Source organism: Pholis gunnellus (assembly GCF_910591455.1).
Source record: "Pholis gunnellus genome assembly, chromosome: 1".
Classification (NCBI taxonomy): Eukaryota; Metazoa; Chordata; class Actinopteri; order Perciformes; family Pholidae; genus Pholis; species Pholis gunnellus.
The window spans coordinates 5032850-5049951 of NC_136528.1; the positions used below are offsets into that span (position 1 = coordinate 5032850).

The window sequence follows — 17102 nt, forward strand, 5'->3', positions numbered from 1 at the left end:
TAATCTGCATCAATGGTGCTTCTCGCCACACTGTTTTGTAGGAGGGATAGTTTCTTGAACAGTCTCATCTTCCACTGGCTTGCATATAAAAGGTCTATAGTTTATTTATCATGGTTGTTATTTTGTATTCCGGTGGTGAGAAGACTTTGGAATGGATCTAAAGTCTCACAATGTTCGCAGAACCTTCTCAAATCCATCATGCCTGATAAAACACACCGACGTTTTCCTATTTTCATCCATATGCTGATGGTCATATTTATCAAAAATTCAGCTAAAAACACAGCTTTCAGTCTTCGCATACGTGGGCAACAGGGAAGCATTACTAATATTCTGCCTCTGTAGCCACTGGAATTTACAGTAACATTTTCCTCATTAGGAATAAATGCTCAATGCAAAATAATTGTTGCGGCTTTATTTAATTGGGGAAGTCGGAAAAATTATTTAGAAATAGTTAAAGGCAAGAATATATACACAAATTTACACCTGGGAGCTGTCATGTTAACGGTTAAGCCTCTTTAGGTTTTTTGAGATGGTTTGAGCAGACTGCGACTTTATATAGTCACACGGTCATCACCGCTTAACTTCTTTTCTGTGAAGAAACACTCTTTTTATTATCTTTAACCAGAAATTGGAATCACGTGTACCCCCAGCTATACCCTGCTTTCTCGCTGGCCTGCATCGTGAATTCATTTTGGCCCTTTTTTGTCCTGACAGTCCTAGTGTCTTTGATGACGCTCCTCCCTCCATTGCCAATGTCCAACGCCCACAGGGAGGAGAGTAGAGAGTTCAAAGCCGAGCAGTACAACTGTATCAGCACAACTTGCAGCTGGCACTAGAGATAAAATGTAGGATGCAGGGGAATTGGCACTCAGTCTACAGTGACAGTGGTGGCTTGAACGCCTGGTGTCCCAGAGTCCTCCTTTGTACTACCAGCAGAAACTCTTTCTCTCTGCCAGGGAGCCATTAGTGGGTAACAACCAAGTTATGGGTGTGTAACCTTAGGATATATATTTTTGGTGTGTCAGGAAGGAGCGTGAATCAAGCCATTGGTTTGTCTGTGAATTAATTTGACTTTTCTGCAAGTTTGTTGTATTTTACAAGAAAAAACAAGGATGACTATAATTGGATTGTACTTTGGCCTTTTCAAAAGTGGCCAATATATGCACATGAATATAATGAGTACTGGGTAAAACTGCCTCTAGTTCAAATCAGGCAAAATGTGCAGAGAGCAATGGCCTCATTTAACTGAGACCACACTTGCAGAAAGGGTGATGGAAGGTTAAGAGTCTTATTAATAATATCCTGAAATCTAAATAAGTCTTCAGTGTTCATTTTTGTATTCAATATTAAGTCCAAACAACAAGCGCACACTTCCAACGTTTAGTCAGGGACAAATTACATTTGTAAATACTTTACTATCTTATTATTATTGAGTTTTTGCTATCTTCCAGTCCAGAAGTTCCAACAGTGGATGGTAAATTTCATATCTACCTTCATTAAGGTTAAAATAAACATTAAAAATAACTTCTGATTCCTAGATTAAAGTGTTTATGAAGCAAATAAAAATGTACATCTACCTGCATCATGTATCAGCAGTCCCTCATAATAATTCATTATTTCTAAAAATCTCTCCCTGCATTGTGACAAAAGAGAGTTGCATCTCCCCCTACTGTTTTTACTGTAAAAGCACCATAACTGAATCAAATCAAAGGAGGCAGTATACTGTACACTGTTTTTATTTGAACGTGTGCCTCTGAAGGTCTCACAAGGTTTTCAGAATATTAAGGTTTTAATATAGACAGGATCTCCTAACTGAGTTTCTCTGCCATAGTGGCTGGAATGGAAATGATTTATATGCATATGTAACTGAAAGTATCTACTTAAAGTTCAAGGAGCATGTTGTAGCCAGAAGTCATTCAGAACAGTCGCTGCTGTCTGAAAAAAAACAAATATGCTTTTGCTGTCTCATTTTTAATAGCTGAATTAAAGGCCTCCCTGTGTGTTTAATGGGTTTCCTAACCCTTGGGTACTTGATAGACTGAAAATTAGTAATTTCTGAGTCCACTCGTTTGATAACGAGCGCTAGAAAAAAATTTATGAATAAATAATTAGTTGATAACATCTGGCACCTATGCATGTGAGTGTAAACAGATAGTTTCCCCTGTAGATTATAGAACATCTAGTGTTATTAGTGTGGGCTCATTTATATTCATGAACATGGATCCGTTCACTTCCTCAGCACATGACCAAAAAAAAGAAAGAACCGAAAGCAGATCTCCTGAGTGACTCTACAAAGTCTTGTGTCTTGCGCTATTCCCCTTTTGAGTTAGAAACAAATAACTATTGTAGGCTATAGCTAAATGATAAGGAATAGACAGGGAGCTGAAACCTGAACGACATCTGCATAACTGTATATAATAGCCATTAAAATTTTTTTTTTTACATTCATCTAATTAACATCTCATTGCAACACATGTTGAGGCATTTTAGCCCCCAGCAGACTTAACTTCATACCTCACCAATGCACTGCAACTGTAGCTATAATTAGAACAACTAACTCTCTAAGAAACTGAAAAATGTGTCAAAAACATTTTGCATGTGGCCTCTGAGTTATTATCTGCACTTGTTTGTGCTGCTCCCTATTGTATTGCAGGATATTGTGTTATTGCATATTGTAAGGTCGTAAAATACCGTTTTGTAATTTTCAGACAACTGCAGCGCTTACAATGGTGTGACATTTAGGGGGTGAAGAATTTACGCCATTATTTTCATTAGCAGCACTTATTTCAGCATTGTTTGGACTGCCTCTTCTTTTAAGCTTTTCACTTGACGGTTTTTAATGTAGTCGATGGTGTTGTCTCGTGCTGACGGCAGCACGTTGTAAACGACAGTCGTAGTTGGAAAAAATAACACGATATGAGCCTCTCAACGTCACCTACCGGTTAAAGCTCTTTTTCTCCGAGACACCTGAACGCAGCACAATATTACGTCAGCTGATACGCGAGGCAGAGCTGGTACAAAACTCACGTGACAGTCTGGAGACCAGCACTTCAATATGGCTGCAGCACCACAGTAAGTTGAGTTTTCTGATTTCGGGCAGCATTTTAGCTGACCAGAACATGTATTTATTTTAGTTGCTATCTTTAAGAGAGTCTTGGTAGCTTCTACTTTCAGTTCACCGTAACATGAAGATGTTACTTCGCTTAGCTCGCGAGCTGCCAGGCAGAGGTGTGCCGTTACTGCACTGTCTCTTTCAACCTAACAAACATGTTGTTGAGTTCTGTTTCGTAATGATGTAGCGTTTGTGGACTTTCTGCACTATCGACATTTGAGGAGGTGTGTTACATCCTTAACAGTCTCTGTGAAAACAAGACATTTTCTCAACAGGCCAAATTAAAGAAAACTTAACTTTAGTGTCAAACAAAAAATACTGGAGCTGGCACACTTTCAGCTGCGTTCAGTAACTCGTTTAATCTGCTCATAGATTTAGCGTACTTCCCAATTCTGAATGTTTAAAACTGAACTAAGCATGCTTATAGCTGCTTTGAAAACCCCCATTTATTTTCTACAGTAAATGCACTTAGCTTCCGACCTTTTTGTTCTGGGACCCCTCACTTTATGCAAAGGATATTCAGAGGTCTTAGAGGTGAAAGTATCCAATATTTCCGATCCTTTGGGAGATTAATTGTGGTTACTGCATTAAAAAACTTTTGGACCCGACGGTGCCCAAAAGGTCTCCGTTTGGTTCCGAGGCTCGGTTCCGAATGTTGCAGAATGGATTTTTCATAAAGAAAGAAAGAAAGAAAGAAAGAAAGAAAGAAAGAAAGAAAGAATAACTTTTTTTTTTTTTTTTTTATTTGTTCGGAAAAAGTCTCCTTAATTTAATCATGTTAACCATTTTACACACTGCAAACACCATTATAAACTATTCTACTAACTAACTAAGAAGATCCGCCACAATATCATGCATTTGACGCCACAGCCAGCGAGCCAACAACTCAGAGAATGCTTCGTTAATCTCGGGCATAGCATCTAACCCGGCATATCACACTGCTAACAACATTAGCATTCCACACAGATTTCAACGGTATCGTCCAAATTACTCTCCGTCAAAGCGTTCAGGAGTTACAGCCAACAAGCCACAGAAAGCACAACTCCCACACTGCGAAATATTAGAACTGTATCATACTGTATAATTTTTCTTCAGACGAACCTGGGAATTATCCCTGTTTGCTGTGTTCATTCTTCAGCTACTATCAACCAGTAACATCTACACAATATTTACTGATCTCATCAAATCTCACAATCCCTTGTGTTATTCAAGCATCAACATTTTTAAAATAGACCTTGTAGTTACAGAACTGTAGTCTCTTTTGTATGGGTTACAATTTTCGAGAAGAGGCCTAAAAAAAGGCTTCGGGTTCAAGAGGTTGTGCATCTGTATGTGTTACAGCTGTTTTGTGTTTTAAAAAGTGCAGTATCCAATTTTGTTTTACAGTATTATAGGTGTATGGTAATGTAGCAGTTTCCATGCATGTATACAGTATCTGCCCAACCTGTGGTGAATGTGCATTGAAAGCTCATGGAAAGCCAGCAGTATAATTGTGTTTTGGGAACACGAGATAACTGCTGATGTTGCAATTGTAAAATAATTAACAAGCTTCATTTTCTCGTGATCACGACGCGACCCACGCAGGCTTGGTGTGATCATTTGATAAAACCGCACCAGCTATCTGCTGTGGTAATCACACCGTGATCTCTGCCAGAGGTTGGACCAAACCTCAGACGCACCTCATGATAACACAATACAACGCCAGAGACGTACTTTTATTGAGGATCTAACTGACACAATCCTATAAAAAAAACAAGTACATCATAAATTTGAAAAGGTGTATATGTATTTATTTATTTTTATCCCTGAGCTATTGCCCTGCAGGGTGTTTGGATTGCAGTGTAGTACACGATTGTGTGTACGTCCTTCAATAAAAACACAATTTACCACATCACTGGGGACGATCTACCCTCACAGAGTCACAGGTACCCCTGTAAACTCAGCCAGCAGCGAATGACACAGAAATCCTTGAACCATAATAAAATACTATGAGGTTATGGATTAACCTTTGGTATATTCCAGGCTGAATCAGATATGTTGTGTTTGTTATCTAATCAGCAAAGCCGTGGGCCAAAGAACAAGATTTATAACCAAGGCCTATCGGTTACAAGCGTGCGTCTCTTGTGCAGTTTGTGACCAGTCAACTCTAATCTTGACCCAAAGTCCTTCAGTTGTCTTTCCGACCAGTACGCCGTCCCATCTTCTGTCTCCCTGTCCTTCCAGAGCCGTCTACTGGCTGGGTAACGACACCCTGAGGGTGTCCGCTGCTCTGTTCGCAGAGAACCGCCGACGACTGTGCAAAGGGCTGAAAGACAAAGACGGAGTGGTGCCGCAGTCACTGGTGTTGCTGCAGGGAGGGGAGCAGAAGCAGCGGCACTGCACGGACACGGACCTCCTTTTCAGACAGGTTAGTTGACTCCGGGGTTAGTCCAAAAACTGAGGCCATCTATGATCCCCAAGCAAGCAGCGAGTTTAAGTCCCTCCAGCACGTCCTGTGTCGGGCACCTCTCCGCTGGTTGTGTCAAAATCCCCTAAAGAGATTCTATCAGGGCACCACCAAAACCTCACCTGGCTTTTGCTCAAGTGAAGTCCGGTTCTTAGCTTGTACGGCGGTGCGTTAATCTCTACCCTCTGTCAAAAATATGTGGGCCAGCCACTCTGCGGAGACATCACTTGTGTTCAACCCCCCCCCCCCCCAACGCTCCCGTCTAAGCTTGCGACTGTAATTGGTTTTGAACAAAAACATCAAAGGGCACATTGAGAGTTTTGTTTGAGCATTCACGTGTGTGAACCGGCTCCTAAGGACAGCATCTCATTTCTACTTTTGTCATCCTCTGACCGGAAGTCACTTTCTGTTCCAGCGGACTGTTTATAATCTCCCTCACTAATGCTCTGGCTGATTCTCTCACTTCTGCAGGAGTCTTTCTTCCACTGGGCTTTCGGAGTAACCGAGCCCGACTGCTATGGAGCCATTGATGTGGACTCTGGGAAATCCGTCCTTTTTGTTCCCAAACTGCCTGAAAGCTATGCCACTTGGATGGGAGAGTGAGTCGCACTAATCTTCAAAGAGCGGCGCACATGGCCAACAATCATCATGGCCGTGAGCTGTAACTTGAGGAAAGGGTTGACAAAGTTGTGTGCACCCAGAATAAACTTATTATATTTGTATTGTAAATGCCACCAATAGCCATTTTAGACTTGCAGACCGCTAGTGTCTGTTTTTAGAGATTGATTCCTAAAAATACCAAATGAGTCTAAGTGTTTTTCTTTCTTTTTTTTTGACTAGATTTGTGTTTTGCATCTGTTGACAGGATCTTTCCCAAAGAGCACTTCAAGGAGAAGTATGCATTGGATGAGGTGCAATACACCTGTGATGTAAGTCTATACAGTTGTCTGTGTGTCCTTGTCCTTTTTTCCCCGTGCAGTAACTGAACCTTGGTGTTCAGTCACCTTCCATGAAGTTGCAGCAAAGGACTTTTTTTTTTTTTTTAGGTGAAACTCATCATTCTTCTATTTGAACCTCTTTGCAAAGATATCGGTGGCACCAGATAGCGGGAACAGTATTCGGTTTGCACGGGAGAAGGTGTCATTGCCTCCATTTTTAGTGCAGAGGGTGCAGTCCATGACATCAGTGGCTATTGACTGAGAAAATGTTGCCGGTATTTGGGTTTACACAGAGTGTGTGTGTGTGTGTATATATATATATATATATATATATATATATATATATATATATTAATTACATTACGCTCCTCTGATGGACATCAAACACTAAAATTCTCATGGAAGTCCCTGGAGAATTTTGGTGTTTATTTTTGAATTTTATTTGAAATCTGTTCATTGTATCTAGTCTAAAACATACACTCCTCCTCAGACAGTCTATAATTGCCTATTTTGAGAGTTTGGGAAAGTGTTTGTTCTGTATATCGGTGTTGACAGCAGATTCCCAGGGGCGCCAAATTGGACGGTTGACGGCTCCAGAGCTATTTTGGAGCTGTGAGTGTTGACAAATCAAAAATAATATAGTCTGACTTTAATATAACAGCTTTCACTGGCTAACAAATCACTCTGTGAGTCTGTGTGTAAATGAGATTAGATTTCCTAATTATTCACAGGTTAAGATGTGCCAATTATCACTCCAATCAACAGCCAATTCTTCCGTGAAGCAGCAGCAGCTCAACACAGCAGGATATGCTGAAAACAACATTACATCGTATAATAATGCCTCTTCGTTTGTTTGACTCAGTTGCTGGTGTTTAGCATTCAGTTGGTAATGCTGCCTACCAAAGGACCTAAAAGAGAACAGTATTTTTTTTTTTATCGGAGCAAGTTCATGAATATTTGAGCGGTTTTCTATGTTTCAAACGATCGCACACGGAATGTGTTTTTGCGCACACGCGTTTATCAGCGTCGCCCTGCTTGGCATGCAAACGGTTCTCCCTTCGCTTGTTGAATGCAGCAGCTTGTGGAGATAAATGTGAGTAATGTATTTTTCAACCTTTTTTTTTTTAAATATCTGGCCAGAGTTTTCTTGATATCCATATTTGTTTTGATCTGTGATGATATGCAGAGAATTCTAAGTACAGGATGTGCAGTGAGTCACATGAGCTTTCTCAAACCTACCTTGGCTCTGCTGCAAGTAAGCTCCACATAACAACAAAAACCAATGTAACACTCCTCGTTTTGTTTATTTATTTGACTGACAACTGTGTGTAACAACTACTGCGCACACGTAGTAATCTTATCCATGCATGAAATGCATTTAAAACAAAAGATATTTTCTTTATTATATTTCTTAGGCATAAGAGCAATTAATCCGATGTCTTAAAATTAAGCTGCAATTTAAATTTGATGTGTACGGGAGGGCTTCTTCTGCAGTGACTGTTCTGAAGTTTAGTGGTATCAATAATAACAGCAATACTCAAATATCACCAGTGTCTCTGAGCGCCGAGTCGGGGATCTGTTATCTGACATTTAGGCTGTTGGCAGCGGAGTTCTAAATTTGCTTGTGGTTTGTCATTCAGTGTGCTGCTGAGTACCGCAGAGACCACGTAGACGCGGCGTCTGCCAGAGTGACCTTTATTCTGCAGACGGAGTCACTGCTTCCCCACTGTGCATCTCGGTCTTCTCATTAATCCCTGTCTGCTTCCTTCTAGATTGCTGATGTCCTGTCCAACCGGAGCCCAGCACTGCTCCTAACACTGGTATGCCGACGGTCTCTCTGTATTATAGCGTGTGGTTGGACTGTGCATCACTCACTCCTACCTGATTACAGCTAGTGATGCAGTAGTTTTATTTTATGACTGATAACAGGACCAATTCTTCAAGTGTCTTGTGGGAGACTTTAACTGAACCGACTGAAGGATGATAGTCTTTAACACTCTAAACCCCCCAAAAATGCCGGCGGGCTTGAAAAGCATGTTTTCTTCAAACAGTCGGCAAAACTACACTGTTTATCGCAGCCAGAAGCTGTAAAAACCGTCATTATCGGGAGATTTTCATCTTTCCGACGGTCCTTGAACACGTTCCACAAAGTTAAACATTTTAATATTTCATGTCTCGTTTCAAATTCCGCCCCAAAAAACCTGCGGTCCTCACGATCGCTTGGAAAAACTGTTGGATGTATAGATTCCAGTGTTTTTCAATTTTCACAGAAGACATGTTTGTGTTTCCTCTACTTCGAGCCATGATTGTGCTGTTTTTCATAAAGGTGCAGGACTTGCATATTGCAGTGAAAATCAAGGCCACAGAGAGTTCAATGTGACGGGAGCAAAAAAACACCCAGAATTGGGGTTCAGAGGGTTAAAAGGTCCAGTCAGATCTGCCTCTTTCTCGCCTGACCACACTAAATAAATTGGATAATATAAATCCATTTCGTCACACGAAATATCTACCTGATTGTTCAACATTTAAAAACCTGACACTTGTATTCATCAACTGCTGAATGACGTACAGTCTGAGAATAAATGCTTTCACCAGATGATCCATCAGCCATCACAGGATCGATCATCAGCCTGGATATGAACCAGTGTTGTATGTTGTATTGACATGTGAATGGTGGAGATTTCACTTGTTTGTGTGTGTTTTTCTCTCCATGCAGCGCGGTCAGAATACAGACAGTGGGAGCATCTGCCGCGAAGCCTCCTTTGAAGGAATTAGTCGGTATGTTTAATCAGCGCCAGTTGCATTAACATAATTATACTTTGTTTAGGGAAGTTATTTTTATTTATTTTATTTTATAAGCAAGGACACAACAGACTCTCATGCATACTGATAGTTTCTGAATAATCTGATTCTAAATATAATTTAATTAAGCAAACAATTTTGCTTGTTGTCGGTTAATTGCAACGTTACTGTTCTCAGCACTCGTCTGTGTTCTTTTCTGTCCACACTCTGACCTTCACTGCTTTGAAAAATAAGTATTGTACTGTATACTTGTTTCAAACCTAATACACACATTTGAATAAAATTGCATTTGATTTGCAAGTACATGCAAATGTTTATTGAGGTTATGCAGATTTAGAGAGAGATCATAGGTCAAGTTTGGTGATGTTGGGTAAATTTAAGGTTTTTTTTTTTTTTTTTTTTTTTTTTTTTTTTACAACGTGGGAAAAGAGGAAGTGATGGAGAAAAATGGAACCGCAGGAAATAGCAGACATTCACTATTTGAGCAATAAAGGCAGAACGTTGTCCAAAGACTCATTTCATGTTTCTTGTTCCTTTTTTATTTATTTTTTTTCAGTTTCCAAGTGAACAACAGTCTTTTACACCCAGTCATTGTGGAATGGTAAGTAAATTCAAATGTGTTTTGTACTATTCAGAAAGCCCACTCAAGATGAGAATTAAGACTTCATGTCTTCGCTCCCTTCATTACCTAAACATTCTGCCCAGTGAGGTAATTGTGTGTCTGCAATCAGAAACGGGAGCTTTTCTTTCTTTCTTTTCTTTTTTTTTTTTTTCTTTCCTCACCGAGTGAGAAGCCGGTCTGCACAGACGTAATGGACTTCGTGCTCTCCTGGTTGTCCTTGGCATTAGAGTTTGCGCTCTCCAGATGAATTGACATTTTCTGAAATAAGGAGGAATGCTTTTCAGGCACACCTCCTGGGGAGAGAGAGTTGATTGAACCCCACTGCACGGAGCTCACACGGCTCTCTTTTAGAACGGGCTGTGTGGTTTTTATTTCTTTTTCTACTCATTTCTGTTACTAGTGGTTACCACTGCCTTGTCCTATTTATTTGTTTCTGTTATTGTAGAAATCCTTAATACTATTGTATCAAGCCTCCCAAGGTGCAGCTACTGCTTTCCTAGCAAAGATGAATCGTCGAAAGCATCAGTTCTAACATCGTCTCTCAGCTTAGATTCAAATCCAACACTGTGTTACGTGTTATTGTGGTTTAAGACATGTTCAGCCCCGCAGCAGTAGATTATAGGAGATTCCCCACAGGTTTCATTTTATATACAATGTTCCTAGACATCAGCTACTGTATTAGAAAGGTGAATTAAAGAAGAAGTCTCTCTTCCTTTAGCTCAATGTGAAAGGTGAATTATGGATGTTCTGTGGCTGTGCATTGGATATGTATGGACCAGAGCTGCTCACTCACCTCCTGTTTCCGTTTGTGCCTGCAGCCGTCTGGTGAAGACTGATATGGAGCTGGAGGTCCTGCGCTACACCAACAGGATTTCCAGTGAAGCCCATAAAATGGTGAGACACATCTCGGACAGAGGGAGCATCTGCTCGGAATGGTCTATGCCTTTTAAATTATCAAACAATAAAAGAAAGGAGCAGAAACAATATACATGTTCAGAGTATGAAATGGCCAAAGTATGGAAGTATCAAGCAGCTTATTTAGTTTAGAACTCGCCCAAAAGATTCCGGATCCTCTGAGGCTGTACACTGTTTAAATGCCATCGATTCTGACTTCATCCAGCAGCTCGGGGGCCAGCAGTTAACAGAGATAGCCTTTGACCAATAAGCTGTAACTTTTAAAGGGATATCTTACTTCTGCGCAGGATTTCACTCTTAACACCATGAATAACCTCGACAGGAGTCGGAGGAGCAGTTAACCTCTCAATGTTATCTGTCCTCTGAAGTCGGTCACCATCAGCGTTCAATCTTCTTTTACTCCCGTCGTTACGAGTGCGATCGTCGGACGTTTTCAGCGCTATGCTTTTGCCCAGAGCCACCTCTGGCAGATGTTCAGGTATAATCTTCCCTGTAGGGTGCGCGGTAAAGACAGGAAATGCTCTCCCAAATCAGCAAGAGGGGCACTGACTCTTTATGTCTGTTTTGTTTTTTTTGTAAATCTAGCAGACTATGCTTGAGGAAATAATCCACAATTCATTCTAAAGCATTTTATAAACGAGTGAGGAAAAGCTCATGAAGTCGTACAGTAGAAGAAATGTTTTCACCAACTCATGGTTACTATTTTGCTGTATTTGAACAGTCCATAAAGGTTTTTATTTAAATCACATGTATAATCCCACTGTTTCTCTGTAGATCATGAAGAATGTGAAGCCTGGACAGAAAGAATATGAGATGGAGAGGTAAGTGGAGTGTTTCTCTACTCTTTTATAGCTACGTTTCTTTATGTTTGGACGACTTGACCTATTGGATGAGTCGGTTCGTATTCTCACGATCAACATTTTGTTCAGAATCTTGGGCTGATTTTCACAGCTTTTTCAAATGTGATAAACAAATAAATTCAGTCGCCAAAACATGCTTTTTCCAGTTAAAGCACTTAGACAAGGTGAAGGTCTCTCTCTCTCTCTGAAAAGATATGAAGAGAGTGACGCAAGAGAGTATCAAGAGATGTTTTTTTAATCTCTTATACTTAAATCCCGTCGTTCTGTGTCGGTGGGTGTAAAGCAGCCGTCTCTTTGGCGCCTGCACTTTGTACAAAATGCAGTTTCTCGTCTTCTCACTGGAAGAACGGGATCACAGATTACAAGCGTTGGCCGCCCTCCGATTGCTTCCTGTGTGTTTCAGGACTCATCTTCCGTTGTGCTGCGGTTCCATCACTAACTATATTATGAGTAACTTATGGTGTGCTATACAAATAATTTGACATGACTTCACGCCAAGCTGAGAGCAAAAGAAAAGAAACTTTCATTTAAATGTTTTATTAAATATAATATTGTAATCATTTTTAGTTGGTTCTTTTTAATCATGTGCCGTCAGAGCCGCTAATGGTTATTTTGCCGTTGTTGTGTTAAGAAGCACCGGGAACCCTGGACTCTACTAAGCTCTGTGATGCTGTCCAGATCCATGAAAGTGTTTGATGTGCTCGGACATGTGATGATTAAAGAACAAGCGCTGAATGAATTTTTAAAAAGCATGCAGTCAGGCAGAGGGCAGTGAAAGTCCTTCAACCCATCTCTGCTGTGCTGATATTTCAGTTTCTTTATTCTCACAGGGGTGTTCTCTGACAGACCGCTTCTTTTTTTCTGCAGCCTCTTCCAGCACTACTGCTACACTAAGGGAGGGATGCGTCACACCTCGTACACCTGTATCTGTGGAACGTAAGGCAATGGTTGACTGTTTTGCTGTTAAATGTCTTAACTGAAGCTGAAATGATGCTCCTGCAAAAGATGCATGTAAACGTTGTGTTATCCAAAAGCAGAGTTAAGAACGCAGAGGAAGCTGGACTTCCTCAGGGTTACTGTCGGCTAGCTGCATCATTGTGGATGAATCATTTTGAGACACTGTCGCTCATCATGCTTTGGCCTTTTGCTTTAAAGACCATGTGCAGTGAGTACTCCACAGGCATTAGTGGATACAAGCTATTTCCCTTTTCAGAGCCACTGTGTCTGGGCTTTCTATTTAAAAGGGGTTAAAGAAGTTGAAAGATTAGAATTTTATTTATGTCTTTTCAATTCACATAGTGTTTATATTTTTTTAACAACAGGGGCAACAATTCCTCCATTCTCCACTACGGTCATGCCGGTGCTCCGAATGAAAAGACGATTACGGGCGGTGACATGTGGTGAGTAGCTCTCAACGGCTTTTAAATGCCAGCGCCTCCTAAAACTGTCTGGGAACTCGCTCGCACGCTCTACAGCTTCTCTTAAAGGCGGAGCTGTTGAAGTGCCACCAAGAGGCATCGTTACTGTTCTGTTTCAATTGTGATCTTTTAGTGTTTTTGCTTTCTGCGTTTGTTGTACTGTAAACAACACTTACGACACAAACCTAAAGCACTTATATATAGAAACACTTTGTGCTGAAACCGTTTTGAAATCTTGTCCCCTTGCAGTCTGTTCGACATGGGTGGAGAGTACTACTGCTACTCCTCAGACATCACATGCTCCTTCCCAGCCAACGGCAAGTTCACTCCGGACCAGAGGGCCATCTATGAGGCCGTCCTCAAATCCTCCCGAACTGTCATGGCTGCCATCAAACCAGGTGATCATCATTCACTCAGTTTAGCTATTGAGTACACTTCACTGACAAAAAGTAAAGCGAGGAAAAGTACTTCAAATGTCATCGTCTGGCCTCAAAGAAGCATGACCAGCAGAGAGTGAACTGATAGTTTAGTTGCCTTTTTTTTTTTATTTTTTTCAGTACAATTAAACATTTTAATTACAGATGCCGAGCTCTTAATATTTCTTTGAAAACCCTGCAAGTAAAATGCAAACCTGGTCTTGATTTTGGCGGTCCTCGCTGATGCTCTCGTTTACTCATGTAGGTCATGTAGAGGCGTCGGTATTGACTGTTTCAGAACCAGCTAAAAATGCCTCACGGTCACTTTGAAATGACAGTTTGGTTCACAGAAACGTCTGTTCCTCATTAACAAAGCTGCTTGTGTTGAAGGTGTGAAGTGGACCGACATGCACCGCATGGCTGACCGGATCCACCTGGAGGAGCTCGTGAAGATCGGCCTCCTCAACGGCAGCGTGGAGGACATGTTGAAGGTTCACATGGGCTCCGTCTTCATGCCCCACGGCCTGGGACACCTGCTGGGCATCGATGTCCACGATGTGGGAGGATACCCGGAGGCGAGTAGAGAAGGCTTAAATTCAGAGATTGCAAACAGTCAAATACTCCAGACAGAAGAAGAAAACACATTCCTGTTCCTCCAGTAGTGATGTGTCATCAATAATTAAGAGGCCCCTCTGTGCAGAAGTGAGAGTGGAACGGGTTCAGGGTGAGAGCAGGAGAGAGGAAGGGGAGATGCTGTTTGAACTCTGTACAAAATCCTCCACCACAACCTCAGATTGTCAGTTATGCACTTCTCAACTGAATACAGAAGACGGTTAACCCACAGAAGTGGAACTGCTGAGTGTTCAGCAGCAGAAGGTGTCAGCGTGGGAATATGAAAACAGTGCTCAGTCAGTCCGCAGACACATGACAGACTATACTGGTGGCTAGTTTCAGTAAGACAGTCAGACCTTAATTCATTGATCTCTAATCACAGTCTGAACCAGAAAGAGCAGTGGACTCAAAGACTCGGCTGAAACGGTCAAATATATCATTCTTAATTGTAGGCTGCCAGAGAAACTTTGACAGTTTACGATTTGATGAACCGATTCCCACTAGAAGTATGTTTCCAGCAGCGTCTGGGCTGCAGGTGTCCTCCAGTGTAATTCATCCAAAAGAAAAAAAATATGAACTTAATACTATTATCAAAAGTAGAACATTTGTAATTGTGTAGCTGAGGTTTTAATGAACTGTACTGTCGTCCAGGGGGTCGAGCGTGTTGACGAGCCCGGGCTGAAGAGTCTTCGGATGGGCCGTCTGGTGCAGGAGAGGATGGTCCTCACCGTGGAGCCCGGCATATACTTCATCAACCACCTGCTGGACCAGGCGCTGGACAACCCCGCCCAGAGCTGCTTCCTCAACAACCAAGTGCTGGCTCGCTTTCGAGGCTTTGGCGGGGTCAGTGTGCTTACGGCTTTATTTGGTAATAGGGTAATAGAAAGAAGGGTAATAGAAAGCTTGATACTTAGTCCACAGAATGACGTCATCGCTACTCTTCCGTGTTTTGTGTACAACTGTGACGCTAGGAGCTATAAAGATGGAGTATTGTTCCTTTAAACATGGAAGTTATGCAAAGAAAATACAATGTATTACAGCATGGAAGTTCAGGTTTTGCAATCTCTTGAATTGTATCTATCCAGTGTATTTTCCTTGTCTGACTTGTACCATCTAGAGCCTCTATAGCCATTGATTTGTAGGTGCAAGTCACACACTGCAGGGTCTAGGGAAGGTCATGGTCATTTTGAGGTATAATTCAGATCTGGGTAATTACGAAATTCGATCAAACCCGAAGTCATTATGGAACCAAAAAATTCTTCACAAAAACCTTTTGTGAACTGAAAAGTGTTGTGATGGTTACAAATATGAATATATGTCGGAGCCACGACATCTTCAATAATCAACTTAATTTTATGGATCTGTTAACGTAAAGCTTCATTTAGGCTGACGCAGTAGTGCTGCAAGATCGAGTGCATTTTACCAGGACCGTTTGGGTCGTAACTTTAATGATCCCTTTGAAATAAGTAGTTTAGACTGAATCAAACGGGGGATTTGTCTGACTGCTCTTGTCTTGAACTGTTGGACTTACTGTATCTGATCTCAGGCACTAAATTGATGAATTATCATAAATGATATAAGGATGATAATCTACGTTATGGAAAGGATTGAGTCTTCCTGTAGTAGTAGATTCACACTTAACTGTGGTATTCAAGGAAATGAAAGTGTTAAATGAAAAACTTCTCCCTGAATGCAGATTATTAGGTGACCGATCCAGCACGAATACAAATTCTTATATGCATTTACTTTTTTGCATTGACCAAATATTGTCTCCTTTTATTAATCTGTCTGTTTGACTGATTTCTGTGTCACTACTGTGGGCAGGTTCGCATTGAAGACGACATTGCCGTGACAGCGGATGGTATCGAGCTGCTGACCTGCGTCCCTCGCACCGTGGAGGAGATCGAGGCTTTCATGGCCGACTCCGGAAAACCCTTCAGCCCCGTCGTCACCGGTGAGAAGCTCTGAAGGACGTCTCGCTGTAAAGAGCTGCACACTGCGACGTCATTAATTGCTGCAGATGTACAATAATATTCTTCAGTGAAACTTTAAGTTTTTGCTCACTCTTTTCAAATCACCGAATCAAAATGTGTGGGAATCGTGCCTCTTGGAAGAATAAGTTTCATCTTTAAATTGTTCCTCTTTGTAAACATTTATTCACAGCAAGTGATATCAAATTCATTTCAATAAACATTTGAATGGTCAACTGTGCGCAAAAGACTTGTTTATTTTTCGTAATAAAAAGGTCGTAGTAAAGTGTGTCAAAAAAAAAATCTAATGTATTTCATAAAAATTCAGATGATGGAATGTCAAAAGAAATCCTTTTAAAAATTACAAGTATAGTTTGTCAAGAAAAGTCAATATAGTATTTTGAAGACCGTTTTAAAAAGTCATTGTATAGTAAAGAAATTCAGTCTGTCGAAAGTCATACTACAGTGTCGGAAAAAATCAAAAAAAATTAAAGCTGCAAGCAGCGATGTACGGGCCCTCGTATCCTCCCGCACGTCGGAGGTACTGGCGGGATGCCGGCAGAAGCGGCCATAAATATCTGCGACAATCAGACAGCGAGCCCACAAGTTAGAGTTATTTTTAATGCTTGGACTGTGTGACACTGGAAATTATGTAGTGCAAATATTTCACCAGTTCCTGTATCCACTATGTGGCGCTAGAGAACGCGCAAACATGCATTATGTTGCTCTATATCAAGTATAGACCACATCGTGTAAATCCAATTCAGTGTGTCACATAACGCTGTCTTCCTGTTGTCAGTAGGTGGCACTATGATTTTAAGTGGAAATTGTGTACTGTTTATATGTTGGTTGAAATTAAAGATATGTGTAGTTTTGGTTTTCCAAATGTGCAAGGTGTTGTAATTAATGCAGTGCTTACTCTGAATCAACACTACAGGGATACGGAATAAGAGTTTTTCAAATAAAAATAAAGTAACTAAAAAAGTAACTT

General features: G+C 41.0%; 1 protein-coding gene across 1 annotated transcript; it reads left to right on the forward strand.

Moving 5' to 3' along the window:
- The first annotated feature begins 2966 nt into the window (after positions 1-2966).
- On the forward strand, positions 2967-16352 carry pepd (peptidase D). The gene is made up of 15 exons (XM_079168463.1): positions 2967-3072; positions 5336-5519; positions 6030-6157; positions 6424-6487; positions 8269-8316; positions 9213-9274; positions 9855-9899; positions 10739-10814; positions 11610-11656; positions 12563-12631; positions 13018-13095; positions 13363-13511; positions 13920-14104; positions 14793-14984; positions 15966-16352. The coding sequence occupies exons 1-15, from the start codon at positions 3056-3058 to the stop codon at positions 16107-16109; spliced, it is 1488 nt and encodes a 495-aa protein (XP_079024589.1). The 5' UTR covers positions 2967-3055; the 3' UTR covers positions 16110-16352.
- Positions 16353-17102: the final 750 nt, after the last annotated feature.

Bases quoted from the DNA above. Each gene is read 5' to 3' on its own strand.
- pepd (XM_079168463.1), top strand. The intron at 5,520-6,029 runs GTTAGTTGACTC...TCACTTCTGCAG, and splicing joins CGGACCTCCTTTTCAGACAG to GAGTCTTTCTTCCACTGGGC. The intron at 9,900-10,738 runs GTAAGTAAATTC...TTGTGCCTGCAG, and splicing joins CACCCAGTCATTGTGGAATG to CCGTCTGGTGAAGACTGATA.